At 35.4% G+C, this 15,596-nt stretch overlaps 1 protein-coding gene across 4 annotated transcripts in view; it reads right to left on the bottom strand.

Moving 5' to 3' along the window:
* The window catches only part of LOC100919856 (amine oxidase [flavin-containing] B), an 87,111-nt gene extending 73,547 nt beyond the window's left edge, over window positions 1-13,564 (bottom strand). For 2 of the 4 annotated variants that reach the window (XM_031959381.1, XM_031959380.1), the window contains exon 1: window positions 13,362-13,564. Coding sequence is in view for 1 of the 4 variants with exons in the window: in XM_031959380.1 (XP_031815240.1) it covers window positions 13,362-13,407 (46 nt within the window). In the remaining 3 variants the exon portion in view is untranslated. Of the gene's footprint in view, window positions 1-13,188; window positions 13,325-13,361 lie in introns of those variants that run through there. The other 2 variants (XM_031959382.1, XM_031959383.1) reach the window with 1 other exon arrangement.
* Between the last annotated feature and the right edge of the window lie 2,032 nt (window positions 13,565-15,596).

The raw sequence follows: 15,596 nt of genomic DNA, 5'->3' as shown, positions 1-15,596 counted from the left end.
TGATTATTGTTCTTTAATTGAGGGATTGAATTTGGCATTACCAATCTTTAACTCAACTTCCATTAATCAACTGAAATCCCTAAACTTACAGGAATGGAAAAAGTGACTTGTGAAAATATACACCCAGGTAATATGATTTACTAAGTCAGTTTCACATTTGCTTTCATTCATTCATTAATGTTTAGCTCATTCAAATGGTATTGAGTGGTATCAGTCAATAAGCATTTATTAAGCACCTACTATGTGCCAGATACTGTGCTAAGTGTTGGGGAAATAAAGGCAAGTCACTCCCTTTCCTCAATCCCTTCATCTATAAAACAGTAATGACAATATTTGCATTACCTATCTCACAGGGTTATGAAGAAAGTATTTTGTAATCCTTAAAATACTACATATATGTGCTATTATTTTTATTGTTATTATTAAGGATATGTGTGTATACACACAATTATGTAAAATGTAGGAAGTATCCAGATTAAATGTGTCAATTCTTGATTATTCGTTCTAATGGTATGAAACAATCAAGAGCAATGTATAATACAAAAATAACTTTCATTTGACTTCATAATGCAGTGAAAGACTTTTTGGAGGTGAGGAGGAATGGGGAACAAGAACACATTTAATCCACATGAGCAACTAAGCAACTTATTTGTAAGTCTTGTGGTGTGTATGTGCATTTATGTGTGTGTATGTGTGTCTGTGTGTGTGTGTATTTTGAGAGGCAATTGGGATTAAATTACTGACCCAGTGTCAAACAGCCAGCAAGTGTCAAATGTCTAAGGCCCTGATTTGAACTTAGGTATTCTTGATTCCTAGGCCAGTGCTCTATCCACATTCAAAGGATAAATTTATTTTATTTTAGGATAAATAAACAAAGTCCTTAAAGGACTGCTTGAAGAGGGTGAGAAGTTAAATAACACACATGTTCACACAGCAAGAATAATTCTAAAGCTAGCCTATTGTCCTTTACCATGCTCATTCTTTATTTGATTCTCATGGTTCCTGTGCAAAAAAGAATAATGAACAAATCTGTAAGTTAAGTTCTTATTTCTACTTCATTGTAGAAGTTAATATTTTCTATTTTCAATATTATTCTATCTTCATTAGATCATAAAAAGGAAAAAGAACACGTGTACAAAAATGTTTGTGGCAGCCCTTTTTGTAGTGGCAAGGAACTGGAAATTGAGTGAATGCCCATTAGTTGGGGAATGGCTGAATAAGTTACAGAATATGACTGTAATAGAATATTATTGTTCTATAAGAAATGCTCAGCAAGCTGATTTCAGAAAGATCTGGAGAGACTTACATGATTTTATGCTGAGTAAAGTGAGTAGAAGCAAGAGAACATAGTACACAAAACAACAAAATTGTGTGATGATCAATTGTGATGGATGTGGTTCTTTTCAACAATGAGGTGATTCAGGCCAATTCCAACAGATTAGTGATGGAGAGAACCATTTGCATCCAGAGAGAATTCTATTAGAACTGAATGTGGTTCACAATATAGTACTTTCAACTTTGTTGTTGTTGTTGTTGTTTGCTTGCTTGCTTGTTTTTTCTCTCTCTCATTGTTTTCCTTTTTAATCAGATTTTTCTTGTGCAGCATGATAAATGAGGAAATATGTTTAGAAAAATTGCACATATTTAATCTGTAATTAGATTACTTTTTTCAGTTCAAATATACAGTTCTCCCAACCATCCAAGAGAGAATGAATGTCATTGATAGGTATATTAACTTGCATTTGGTGGGATCCTGGGAGGAGTGGCCATGGTTGCATTTGAAAAGAATAGGTTTTCTTGGAATACAGTATTCTATAAGGTGTTCTTCCCTCACTTATCTACTTTAGTTTCTGTGTACATGAATTACCACAAGCTTTCTTCCATTAACAGTGTCCTTTTCAGGTTTTTTCAGCCTTAAAGTAGGGTTATTTCTGGGCAACACTGTAAAATACCCAGCTTGCTGTGGAATCATAGAACAAAACTGGCAAGCAGATTTTGTCACAGGACTAGTGGATTTAGAATTTGGGCAGGACCTTGGAGAGCGTGCTATATAAATGCTTATTCTCTTCCCATTCTCCAAATCCAAATCTCTAACTAGGAACCTTCACTTGATTAGAGTATAACCTCCTTGAAGGCACAGCTGGCATTTGCTTGTATTTCCAGATCTTAATATTTATTGTTAACAATATGCTGATCTTTACATCTCTTTTAAATTTAGTTTTTCTTTTTATTTCGAACTTAATCAACAAACACTGGAAGGTGAATATAAAGTCAAGGTTGACACTAAGACCAGAGATCTGAAAGACTGAGAGGATGGTGGTGCCTTTGACAATATTAGAGGAAACTGAGAGTTATTTGGGAGGAAAAATAATGAATTTTGCATTGGACCTGTTGAGTTTGAGATCCCTATGGAAGCTACAGTTCAAAATATCTACAATGCCTTCAGTAAATAATCTCATCATCTCACCTTCTCTCTGAATGCAAATTTCAGATTTCTATTTTTTATATCTAGTCTCTCTGCTGAGCTCCAGTTTCACTTCACCAACCATTTTTGTAGATATTTTCACTCCAGGTCCAGTAATCTTATCAACTAAGCTACCTTTCTCTAAATATAAATTATACTCCCTGCTGAATCCATGGTCGTTTAAAACCTGAATGTAGTTGTACCCTTAGTTTTATACATTTTTTAAATTAACTTCTCCATCCTCCTGTATCTTTGTGGCAACTGAAAAGTAAGAAGTGGTGATAAAATTGAATAAAACCAATTCTTTTGGACTGAAGTTTAAAAATACTTTTTACAATAAACATATTTACAGTAATTTTAGGTAATTCCTTTTAGTGCACATACAAACACATTTTTTTTCTCTCAAAGAAATCTCATTTTAATAATGCAATCTATCTCCTCTTTTCCCCAGACAAATACAGTATAGTTCCTGGACTGTTTTAATGAAAAGGAAATGTTAGCCTCAACCCAACATCCTGTGAGAAGCATAAACCTGAATAATATCCATCTTAAAGGAAACAGAGCTACACTGAAAGTCCTGGTGCCCTGAGTACACTTTAGCAAGTTGTTTGAATTTCATCCATTTGGATTTGTTTTGAAAGGAAGAAAGTTTGAACAGTTAGTTTACCTTTCTCCCAGACTCATTATGACAGTCTTGTTTGCTTTCCCTTACAGAAAACAACTGTTACACAGGCTATGCTACATTTCATAAAAGAAGGTATGGTTCATTTGGATCATAAGACCTCTTTTTTGTGGGTATTCATTATTAATACCATACCTCTGATCATAATAATGGGTCAGATTTCAGTTAATTGGCACTACATAAAAAAGTTTATCTCGATTAAGCAATCAATATTTTCCTTCAATATCCCTAAAGCTAATCAGACATAAGACAGGTTTTGTATACAAGCTACAGATGACACCTACAATTCAAGAGGAGCATTGTTGTTTGATTAGCAGCTATAGTGTGCGGCAAAAGGTTCTCCTTAGTTAGATGACTTATCTAAATGGTTTTAACATCAGCTTTTAAATGTTTGTTTGGAAGATCACTTTATTTTTCTAAGAATCTTGGGATTTTAAGGCTGAAACTGAACTGCAAGATATTTTGGTTCAACCTTCCCATCTAGAGAAAAATGGTGTAATGGTGAAGGGGCTTTCACATGAAGTAAATCATATATGTAATTCAATGAAGGTCTTACAGAAACAGTATTGGATCAAAATGTCTTCTTACTATTATTCTTTTGCTTGTTATATTAAATGGAGAAATAACAACAATAGCTAGCTATTTCTCATGTAGTACTTTCATTTTTTTTTTTATTTAATAGCCTTTTATTTACAGGATATATGCATGGGTAGGTAACTTTACAGCATTAACAATTGCCAAACCTCTTGTTCCAATTTTTCACCTCTTACCCCCCACCCTCTCCCCCAGATGGCAAGATGACCAGTAGATGTTAAGTACATTAAAATATAACTTAGATACACAGTAAGTATACATGACCAAAACGTTATTTTGCTGTACAAAAAGAATCAGACTCTGAAATACTGTACAATTAGCTTGTGAAGGAAATCAAAAATGCAGGTGGGCAAAAATATAGGGATTGGGAATTCAATGTAATGGTTTTTAGTCATCTCCCAGAGTTCTTTCTCTGGGCATAGCTGGTTCAGTTCATTATTGCTCCATTGGAAATGATTTGGTTGATCTCGTTGCTGAGGATGGCCAGGTCCCTCAGAACTGGTCATCATATAGTATTGTTGTTGAAGTATATAATGATCTCCTGGTCCTGCTCATTTCACTCAGCATCAGTTCGTGTAAGTCTCTCTAGGCCTTTCTGAAATCATCCTGTTGGTCATTTCTTACAGAACAGTAATATTCCATAATATTCATATACCACAATTTATTCAGCCATTCTCCAACTGATGGACATCCATTCAGTTTCCAGTTTCTAGCCACTACAAAAAGGGCTGCCACAAACATTCGTGCACATACAGGTCCCTTTCCCTTCTTTATAATCTCTTTGGGATATAATCCCAATAGTACTTTAAATTTTACAAAGCTCTTTGCAAATAAATATCTCACTAGGTTCTCACAGCAGCCATGTGCTATTATTATCCCCAATTGACAAATGAAGAAAATGAGGCTGAAAGAAATTAAGGAACTTGTTCAGGGTCACATAGTTAGAAGTAAATACCTGAGGCAGAATCTAAACTCAGATCTTCTTAACCCCAATTCTAGCATTCTATCTAGTACTTTTTGTAGATGAATAAAAGAATGTAAGACTTAGAACCAAATATGGAACAACTGATAGATTTAAGATGAGAAAATGAGTATAACAAGGTTGTATATTGTCACCTTCTTTATTTAATTTATACATAGAGTATATCATGTGAAGTGTCAGGCCAGATAAATCAACAGCCAGAATTAAGATTACCAGGAGAAAAAAACAACAATCTCAGATATATAAATAATATCTCTCTGATGACAGAAATTGAAGAAAAATTAAGACCCCCCCCATGGGGGTAAAAGAGGAGAGTGTCAAAGCTGGCTTGAAGCTTAATATTAAAAAAAATAAAACCTGATATCTTGGCAACTGGTCCCATCACTTCCTGGCAAATAAAGACGAAAGAAATGACAGATATGTCAGATTTTATATTCTTGGGCTCAAAGATCAAAGCAGATGTGATTATAGCCATAAAATTAAAAGATATGTGTTCCTTAGAACAAATCTGTACTGTATACTGAAAAGCAGTGACATCACATGTTGACAAAGGTTCATAGTTAAAGCTATGGTTTTTCCAAGAGCAATGAATGGCTGCAAGAGATGGGCCGAAAGGAAAACTCAGCATCAGAAAACTGACACCTTTGAATTGTGGTGCTGGAAAAGACTATTGACATGTCCTTTTGACAGCAAGGAAATCAAAATAGCCAATATTTAAAGAAATTAATTCAGGCTATCCACTGGAAGGCCAAAGACTGAAGCTGTATTTCTCAAGGATCATTGCTGTTGTGCTCCTTGCCTGTCCTTTAGCACTGGATAAAACTGAAGTTTCCCTCAGAGGTTGAGAGTAGCCAGTTCAGACGTTGTGAAAAGGAAAGTCTAAGAGACTGTTGTAGTTAGAACTATTCTCCCCTTTTCTCAGTGGTACCCATCTGAACAATATTTTGCTTTCTGTTATTGACTTTCTTTGTACAAAGGCTGATCTCAAAGATGTTGAGATGAGGGAGACTAAGTCTGAGAAGCATTTAAATTGGTTTTCTTTTCCACTTTTTCCTCACTCGTTCTGTAGGTTGTATGTTCAACCCTATAAAGTATTAAGTAATTATCACCAGCATTGCATTTCTAGGAACCTCCTTTCTCTTCAATCTTCTCTCTTGTATTATATCTCTATTATATTACTTTTCTTGTTTTATTACATAATACTGTACTGGTAATTGTTTTCCTTTTGATCTTCAAGACTGTTTTATTCATGAACCTCAACCAGTCCATGAACCAATCCAGACCTGTTTGGTTTAACTCCAAAAGTCAATGCCCCAAATTGCAGTTGCCTGAGAAATACATGACAACAGACACAAGCAATAAATGAGACACTAATGACAGAAATGCCAAGAGTTTGGTTTGCTTTTGAAGCATATTTCAATTTATTATTTCTATAAGAATCGTTTTATGATAAGTACCTTCATTTTTCTTCCTCTTGCATTATTTTTGCTTCATCTGGAGCCATTTTCTAGCACTCTTAGGGGGAAGGAAAAGAAGCTGTAACCCTGAATTATCTCTCACTCCCTTGTCTTCCAAGGATTCTGCCCTTAAACAATTCTACTAAGTTGTAGAAAGGTTGTGACGCACACTGATGGAAGCATTACCCCACTGATGAAATTGCAAATTCTTAAAGTATTAAAATACTCAATTCCTTTTAAGTATAATTCTCCTTTCATGCAAAATAGAAGAGAAAACTTGAATATTTCTGCCTTCTCTCCATTATACATCACTACCACTTCTTCAGTGGTACCTGCAGTCCATATCCCCCAAATATTTTAAAGCTCTTCTATCTATTTATCTAAATATATATATATACCTTTATATCTATAACTCTATATCTATCTAATATCTCTTACAGGATCTCTTTTTTGTTCATTTTTAGTTAGTTCCTCTCATTTTCATTTTCTATATACATCTAGTTTTTGACTTTTTCTTATATATAGGTTGTTTCTCTATTACTACTGGGCATGTGCCCAGATCTCCCTCATTCAAAAACCAAAACCAAACCAAACCAAAACAAACAAACAAAAAACATCTTTTACCATCCCTCAAATTATAATCCTATATCCAAACTTTTAGAAAAAGCTATCTATACTCATTGCTTCTTCATTTTCACTTCCTACTCACTTTTGAACATTTTACAGTCTAGTTTTCCATGTCTTCCATTTGATTGAAATTGGTCCCTCCAATGCCTTATTGACCTCTCTACAACATTTGACACTGTTGATCACCTCTACCTTCTGAGATTCTCATCCTAGGATCTTTTCTGACACAACTTTTATTATGGTTTTCCTATATGTGAAGCCAAGAAGAATCAGATGAATAACTGAAATCAGTACACAATAGCAAAAAAAGTTGGGGAAAGAGGAATATAGTTTGGCAAAAACTAGATATAAACCAATATCTTGTACTGTTTACCAAGATAAAGTCAAACTGGATATCCCATCTAGATATAAAGAGTGATAAAGTAAATAAATTAAAAGAACATGGAACATATTGCTTGTCTATTATAGCAAGGAGGAGTATTTATGAATTAATATGAAATATTAATCCACAGAAATCTCCATTATCTCCACAGAAAGAATGGATATATGGAAGCATATATATATATATATATATATATATATATATATATATATATATATATGTAGGAGGGAGGGAAGAGGGGGGAGAGAGATTCAAATTCTAACAAAAAAATTAATTAAAAATAAATTTAAAAAGAGATGGGCAAAGATGAAAAAATTCACAAAATTGATCATTTTTTTCCTTAAACTGATTCCTCTTCTTAATTTCAGTATTTCTGTTAAGGGTACCTTCAATCACCCTATTTGTTAACTTTGCTTCCATTAGGACACATAGGTGTTATAAAAGTAAAATACATTAATATTTTTTTTACAAAAGATTATTTAATCCCTCATTATGTAACTTTCTTGGACTATAAAATTCCACCTAACCCTTCTTTGAATTTTTTGAAATTTAATTTTCCCAAGTCTATTGAATCCATGAATGTAAGATTATCATTTCCTTATCTTTTTATAGATAACAAGATAACTTATGTTACACATTATCTGATGAATGTTTATTAAACTGATGAAGAGACTGAGACAGTTAGTGGTGAAGTGATTTTTTTTTTTCCAGAGTCAAGTATCTAGTGAATATGCAAAGCCAGATTTAAACATTAGTTTTCCTGGCTCTCAGCCCTACGCTCTATCCACTGTGAGACCAAAATGTTCCTGAATATCTTTTTTAAAAAAATTTTAATGCTCCTGAATATCTTTAAAAAATTTTTTTTAAAGCTTTTTATTTTCAAAACATATGCATGGATAATTTGACAACATTGACCCTTGCATAGCCTTGTGTTTCAGATTTTCTCCTCCTTCCCCCACATCTTCTCTAGATGGCAAGTAATCTAATATATGTTAAACACCATTTTTTAAACAAGTTCTTTATTTTCCGTTCAGAAAAGAATTCTTGCTTCCTCTTTCTTAAGGACAAAATATTTAGTATGAGTCTGTTATTTCTCAGCTGCTCTCTAGGCATTCCAGATGTCTAAATAACCTTAGTTTTCTATTACTCCTAATGAACTGACAGATTTGTGATGTTCTTCAGTAACTTATCATCTGATTTTTCTTTCTGACTACATGGTCTATATTACTCTCCTGCCACAACATTCTACCTTTGCTTCCACTTATTTTTGTCCAAATACTCTCTAATTGGTAACTACAACAGCTTCTTAAATGACAATCTCTTGCTCTAGGCTAGAGATTTTCAACCTAGGTTCTATGAACTTGGGCTTTTTTTTTAAAGTAATAATACTACTTAGTTTTTGGGATTGGTTTAGAAGTATAAAAACTGCATTCAATGTAACTATTTTACTTAATAATTCTATGCATTTTATACATAAATTTAAAAGCATTATTCTGAAAATAGATCCAAAAGATTCACAAGACTACTATTGACTAGTTGCCCCAAACACCACTTTTTTCATGCTCAAGAAGCTTTAGACCTCTTATTTTCTAAAACATAAAATTCAATCTTCTTTGATTGGCCTTAAAGACTCTCCATAATCTTGACTTAACCTACCTATAAAACTTTGCATGTTTCTACTATTTATTGCAAACTCTCTATTCTAATTATGCCCATTTTCTCGTCTTCTTACAAATGTAGTTCAAAACTGACAAATCCTCATCATTATGAGAATTTTCCCTAAAAGCACAAACTGGAATCCATTCTTGTCTTTTCATGTGGACAAATCTTGTCCAACTGCTCCTGAAATGGATCAAGTTAACAGAACAATAACCATGACTTATCCGAGACTCCCAATTCCCTCTCACTCTATGTTTCCAATCAGTTGCCAAACTTTGATATTTCTAACTTCACAATATATCTCTCATCCATTCCTTCTTCTCCCTTTACAGTAATTGCTTCAGTTCAGGTCTTAATCCATTCTAATCTAGATTATTACCACATCTTCTTTACTGGTCTCCCACTCCAGTCCATTTTACATTCTGCTACCAAAGGAATCTTTCTTAAACAAAGACCTAATTGACTTTCCTACTCAATCAGCTCCAAACCTTCATATCTTACCTCCAGGATAAAACATAAGCTCTTCTTTTCTTAGCTTTTGAAGCCCCATACAACCTGCCCATAATTTACCTTTATATCTTCTTTGAGCAATACTTCCCTCCCTATATGTAGAGATCCAGCCAAGTTCTCCACACATGATACTACATCTCTCATCCTCATGTCTTTGCACAAACTTGTCTTCCCATGCCTAGAATATATTCCCTCCTTATTCCTGCCTTACAGAGGCACCTTTTTCCCTTAAGATACAGTTCAAACACCCTCTGCATAATACTTTCTAAATATCACCAAAATCTCCCATCCAAAATAAATTGCATTTAACTACTTTACATATATATGTATTTGTTCACTTTAAATTTAAGTTTTACATATTATTATGTGTATTTGTTTTGTACCCATTTAACATGTAAATTCTTTGCAATTTGGGATAGTCTCATTATTTATCAGATCATGTTGACTTCACTGATTTGGGGGATGACTGCTAAATCTAAAAGTCCACTTCTACTTAGGTGGCTTTCTTTATGTTCTCAAGTGACAAAGAAACCTTATCAATATACCTAGAGCTTGACCCAGGATGCTGAGCTCAAGCGAGGAGCAGTCTCAGGATTCTAAGTCAATCAAAGCTCTTTGCCAATTTTGTAACCTTTCTGGAAAAACCCCAAAACAAACAAAATAATAGCCCATACTAGCTCATCCAGGTGGTCAACCAGAGTATGCAATTATCTCATTATAAAGGCAATTAGCTCAATACAAAGGCATTTACTGAAAAGAAATAATTAAAAAAATAAGGATAAAGTGTTTTCCCCATGAACTTGGGACACATAGTATCAATGGGAAGAGTGCACACATGTGGAAAAAGTAATAAACATTTATACAGTGTCCACCATAGTTCTAAGTGTCTTATAAATATTGTTATTTTATTCTTGAAACAACCCTGGGAGATAGGTTTTATCATTCCATTTACAATTGAAGAAACCAAGACGGAGTCACATTTGAACTCAGGTCTTTCTGATTTCAGATTCAGGACTCTATCCAATGCATTATCTGGCTGCCTATATAAGCACGTGCAGCCAATATAGAGAGGCATTCTTAAGGATATACAAATGGCAACTCATGTCTTTGCTCTTGTGGGACCACCAATGTCTATTGGTAAAGTCATTGCACAGTTACCCTCTGGGGTTGGTAAGGTGGTCTGACATGGGGGACTACTTGACATAGAGGACTATTTGACAAAACTCCTCTGATCTTCTGAGTGCTTCCAGACATTACACTGGCCAAAGTTAGGAAGCTTCTCTACTGCAGGCTTCAATTGGAGTCATCAGAGAAATGATCTGTTCTTCTTCAATTGCAAATATAGGAAGCATTAAAACAAATACTTTGCATGTGATAAATAAGCAGAGTAAAGATAGGACTGATCCTATGAGGAAAATAATGACCATATCTCCTTAACTTAGTTTCAGTTCTGTCTCAATTCGTGTGAGACTAAAACTGGAAATATCTAACCCTAAATTAGATCATTATCTGGGACAGAGGACTTTATTCTGCAGACTATGGGTAAAAAGGTCTTATTTTAGCCCAAATTCTGTCTTCTGTTAGTTGAAATAGCTATGACTAAAAAGTTACCTTAGGGAGAAGTACTAGCTTCTGCACTCTAGCAATCCTTAGCAGATTGGAATGAAATGGATTGCTTGAGAGGGAGAAATGACTAAGAAAGACATGCTAGGTATTCAGCAGCACCACTCAGGTGATACTTCTCAGCCACCAAAGTGATATTCCTAAAGAACAAGTTTCCCTATGCTCCCTCCCTGCTCAACAAAGTTCAGTTGCTTCCTAGAATCATTTATCAAAGCACCTGTTGATGATTTTTAAAAGTCTTTTTTAAAGGTTTTAAGGTTTTAAAGGATTTTTTAAACTTTTAAAACTTTTAACAACCTTATCCCCTTCTAATTTTCTAATCTTCTTATACTCTCTCTTATACTCTACTCTGCAACCCCAGTGACACTGTTCTTGCTGCTCCTCATACATAATGTTCCATATTCTGACTTGGTCTCCTTTCTCCCCTCCGCCTTCTAGCTTTCTTCAACTCTTCCTTCAAGTCAAAAATCCCATCTTCTTCAAGAAACCTTTCCTGGTCCTTCTTTCTGAGGAACATTTCCTCTGTCACTGTCAATTCTTCCAATACAGCACCTTTGTTTCAGGAGTTATAATAATCTTCAAAAGTTTTCTTTTTTCTTTACTTGTCATTTAAAGGCTTTCTTAAAGCTATTCACTTCACCTGCCAATCAAACTGTATGATAATTCCTTCCTCCCTTTCTCCTTGGTTTTTCTCCTCTTCTCCCTACTTTTTAGATATTGTCTTCAATTCCACTGGTCATCAAAGAAAAAACATATTTTTGATTTCTGTCAAATACAAGCTGTTAGACAGTAGGCTGCAGGATGAAACCTTACCCCGCCCCCTCCCCAGTTCCCTGAGTAACAAAATTCTTTCAGATTGACTAGAAAAAACTTTCTGATAGCAATGCAGAGAGGAAAACCCTTAGAAAATACTGAGTGTCTTAGATGGTGTTCCCCAAACATCTATTTCTGTGTCCTCTTAATGTTTTCAGCTGAGTACTGCTCAGCATTTCCTACCAGAAAGAGCTTACCACAGTGCCAGGCACATAGTATGCTAGTAAAAAGTTTGATTGATCTATTTAAAAGACCTTTCCCTTAGGACCTTACACTGAACTTTGTGTCAAACCTCTTTAGTACTCATATCAGGTGATATGTATTGCACAACTATGATATTTAAGACCAATGCATCTAAAACTAAATGGTATCTTACAGAAACTTTATATCTATCCTGAACAGTGTTCTGAATACAACAGATGTTTAATAGATTTGCTGACTTGAACAGTAATTTAGTAAAATTCTAAGATTTCACAATGCTCCCATTTTATTCGTACCTCATTCAAAGGTTTAATCTTTTGCCCACAGTTTTGCTTTTGAGTCACACTGTGTAAATCACACACGCTTGCTTAAAACATACAAAACCGACAAACAAGATCTAAGCAAAGACACACTCTAGGTTTGGTAACAAGGCGCTTTTCCATTCATTTGATCATCCCTACAACCCTATAAGATATTATTAACCCCATTTCAAAGATGGAGAAATTGAGTTTCAAAGCCGTTATTGGGACTTGAACTGGGACTCGATCTTTTGACTCCAAGTTGAGCTTTCTCTGTACTAAAGACCTCTCCACCATTCCTCTAAATCATACAGCTTCTCACTACAAATATCTCAGCATATTTACATCATAAATTGCAGATTTGCTTCTAGTGTGGGAACTCTGAATTTACTAATCTGTTCCCTCTTACACCTCAAACTAATTTTTAAACCTCCAAACAATCAGAAGAAACAAGGAATACCAAGTTTGGCTCTGGAATCCTAACTTTCTGGCACAACTAGCAATACAGTTTTTCTCCCTCCCTCTCCATTAAAATTCAGGAGCCACAACTGGAGGGAAGTGCCACCGATTGGTGCGAAGGGAGAAAGTGGAGCACAGGGTAATAGGCCAGCTGATTTATCTGTTTCTAGCTGAGCTTGTAGGATATCGGAGTTGCGTTATTCGTCACTCTCCCTAGTAGAGGACTCCAGAGGAGTTGGCAAAAACTCTGGCCAGAAGATTTTGCACTCCAGTTTCCTAATCCCTAATTGGCCTAATTAGTCTTTCCCAGGAGTGGAAGAGAAGAGTAAGACACAGTGAGATCAAGTCACAGAATTATGGGGTCTCAAAAGTTAGAAAGGACTTCCCGGAACCTCCCCCAGTTCAATTATTCAATTGTAGGATCTTTACTCAGTACCTCAGCTCGCCAGAGCGCTGCATGTCTGAAAAAAATCTCTAAGGCAATCCTTCAGTCTTCACCCCCTCATCCTCTTCGCTTCCTCCCATTGCCCTTTCCTCCTTCCAACGGGTTCGACTCACCCTCAGCCTCAGAGCCAAAAAGAACGCGCAAAAAATTCTCGAGATACTGACCTGAGATTCCTCCGCCCACCACGATCACATCATATTTGTTGCTCATGGTGCACGCTCACCCAACGGAGCTATGACCTCCTGTTTCTATGTCTTTCTCCGATCTTTGTCTCAAGTTTCTCTCCACAAGATCGTGGTGTCCGTGCTCCGTGGCTCCGACCTATATATAACTGGAAAAGACTCGGAAACTGCTCCGCCCGCTAATACGCCAAGTGCTGGGGGAGGAGAAGTAGGGTTAGTATAAAAGAGGTGGTGCTACAGCCACCTCCTCTTATTCCCTCCCCTCCTATCCGGATCCCAAATCTGTGACCGAGTTCAAAGACCATCCCCATCCTCATTCTCACCCATCACTATACACACATCCCAAAACTTCTTGGTGCTAGACTACAGGAAGGGGAATTCGGCCCTGGGCTGATATTACACAAGTCAGTTAGAGGTAAGCAGAAGAGGCTATAAGGTTTGAATCATCTCAACCTTAATGCTCTTCTATGGGCAGTTAACTCTGGACCAGTTTGCTTCCTTTAATAGTCTATTGAGATGGGGGACACTTGAAAGAATGGGGAAGCTTAACCACAATTTAGGATTGTACCGATTTGCTTGTAGCTGTCTTTATAGTGGAGACACAAGGTGGAAAATGATGAGATATAAGCTCCCAAGGTCTTCTTGGGATCAGAACCATAACCCATTCCTTTCTTCCTAGCTCCTTATTTCTAAATTCTAACTTCGCGTTCTAAATCTCTTCTGAAATCCACTATCATCAGCTTTCTCTTGGACATCCCCTGAATATCCCCAGAGCATCTTAAATTCAAAAATCCTCTTCCTCTCCATCTTCCAAATTTGTTTTCTTTTGGGGGAACCCTTATGTTCTCGGGTACTCAAGTTTGTGAGTTCAGGATTATCCTCAATTCTTCTCTATTCCCTACTTGTAGTGATTGTTTAGTTGTCTTTCAGTATTGTCTGATTTCTTCTGACACTTTGGGGGTTTTCTTAGAAAAGATACTGAAGTATTCCTTCTCCTGCTCATTTCACAGATGAGGAAACTGAGGCAAATCGAGTTTAGGGACTTGCCCACGTCAGTATCTGAGGTTGGATTTGAACTGAAGATGAATCTGACTCCAAGTTCAGGACTTTATCCACTGGGACACCTAGCTGCCTTAGCTTTCCTACTTATGCCTTCTACCATCTAATCATATATCAATTCAAACTCCACAACATAGCTCAATTCAGTCTTCTTCCTTCTACTCTCATAGTACCCTCTCCACAAATTCATCACCTTGGGCATGGATTACTGTTAATGATCCTGCTATATGATCTTTCTTTGCCCTCTCACTATCTCCAATTTATGTGCCAAAATAATCTTCCTAAGGCATGCTTGATCATAATCTTCCCTCCTTCAAAGATTTTTAGTAGTAAATCACTGTTTAAAAAAAAAATGATAATTTTTATTTTTTTTATTTTTATTTTTTATTATTTTAAAAATCTAATTTAATTAATTTATTATTATTAATTAATTAAATTAATTAGTTAATTAAATTTTAATTTAATAAATAAAAATTATTTATTGTTTTTTATTAAAAATAAACATTTATTAAGTGCCTATTATGTGCCTTTTAAAGTCTGGGGATTCAAATAAAGGGCTGGATCTGTGATTTCATTTGGTATAGGTAACTCCTAGGTAACCAAACTCCTTCTACCAAGGCAGCTTGACACTTCCACAAATTATAATCTTAGGGAGCTGTCTAGAGCACTGGGAAATTAAATGAATTATCTAGAAGTTAAACTTGTGCAGCTAGGTGATTTAATGGATAGAGGACCAGGCTTTGAGTCAGTAAGACTCCCTGAATTCAAATGTGGCTTCAGATACTTCCTACCTATGACCCCAGGCAAGTCTCTTAACCTTATTTGCCTCAATTTCCTCAACTATAAAATAAAAAGAAGGAAATGTCAAACTAGTGCAGTATTTTTGCCAAGAAAAACTTCAAAAAGGATTATGAAGAGTCAGACATGACTGAAAAATGATTAAATAAAAAGATGTTAAACTAGTTATATAGATATCATAAAGCCAGTAGGTATCATAGGTAGGATTTGAACTCAGATTTCCTAACTCCAAAGGCAGATCTCTGTTTAACATATATTGCCTATAATAGCTGATGGCATAGATTGTATCATTTAGTCACATAGCCTCATGAGGAAAGTGTTGTTATTATACTCATTTGTAGGTGATGAAACTGAGTCTAA

This window comes from Sarcophilus harrisii, chromosome 3 (genome assembly GCF_902635505.1).
Source record: "Sarcophilus harrisii chromosome 3, mSarHar1.11, whole genome shotgun sequence".
In the NCBI taxonomy this organism is placed as follows: Eukaryota; Metazoa; Chordata; class Mammalia; order Dasyuromorphia; family Dasyuridae; genus Sarcophilus; species Sarcophilus harrisii.
This window is presented reverse-complemented; position numbering and strand designations above follow the sequence as displayed.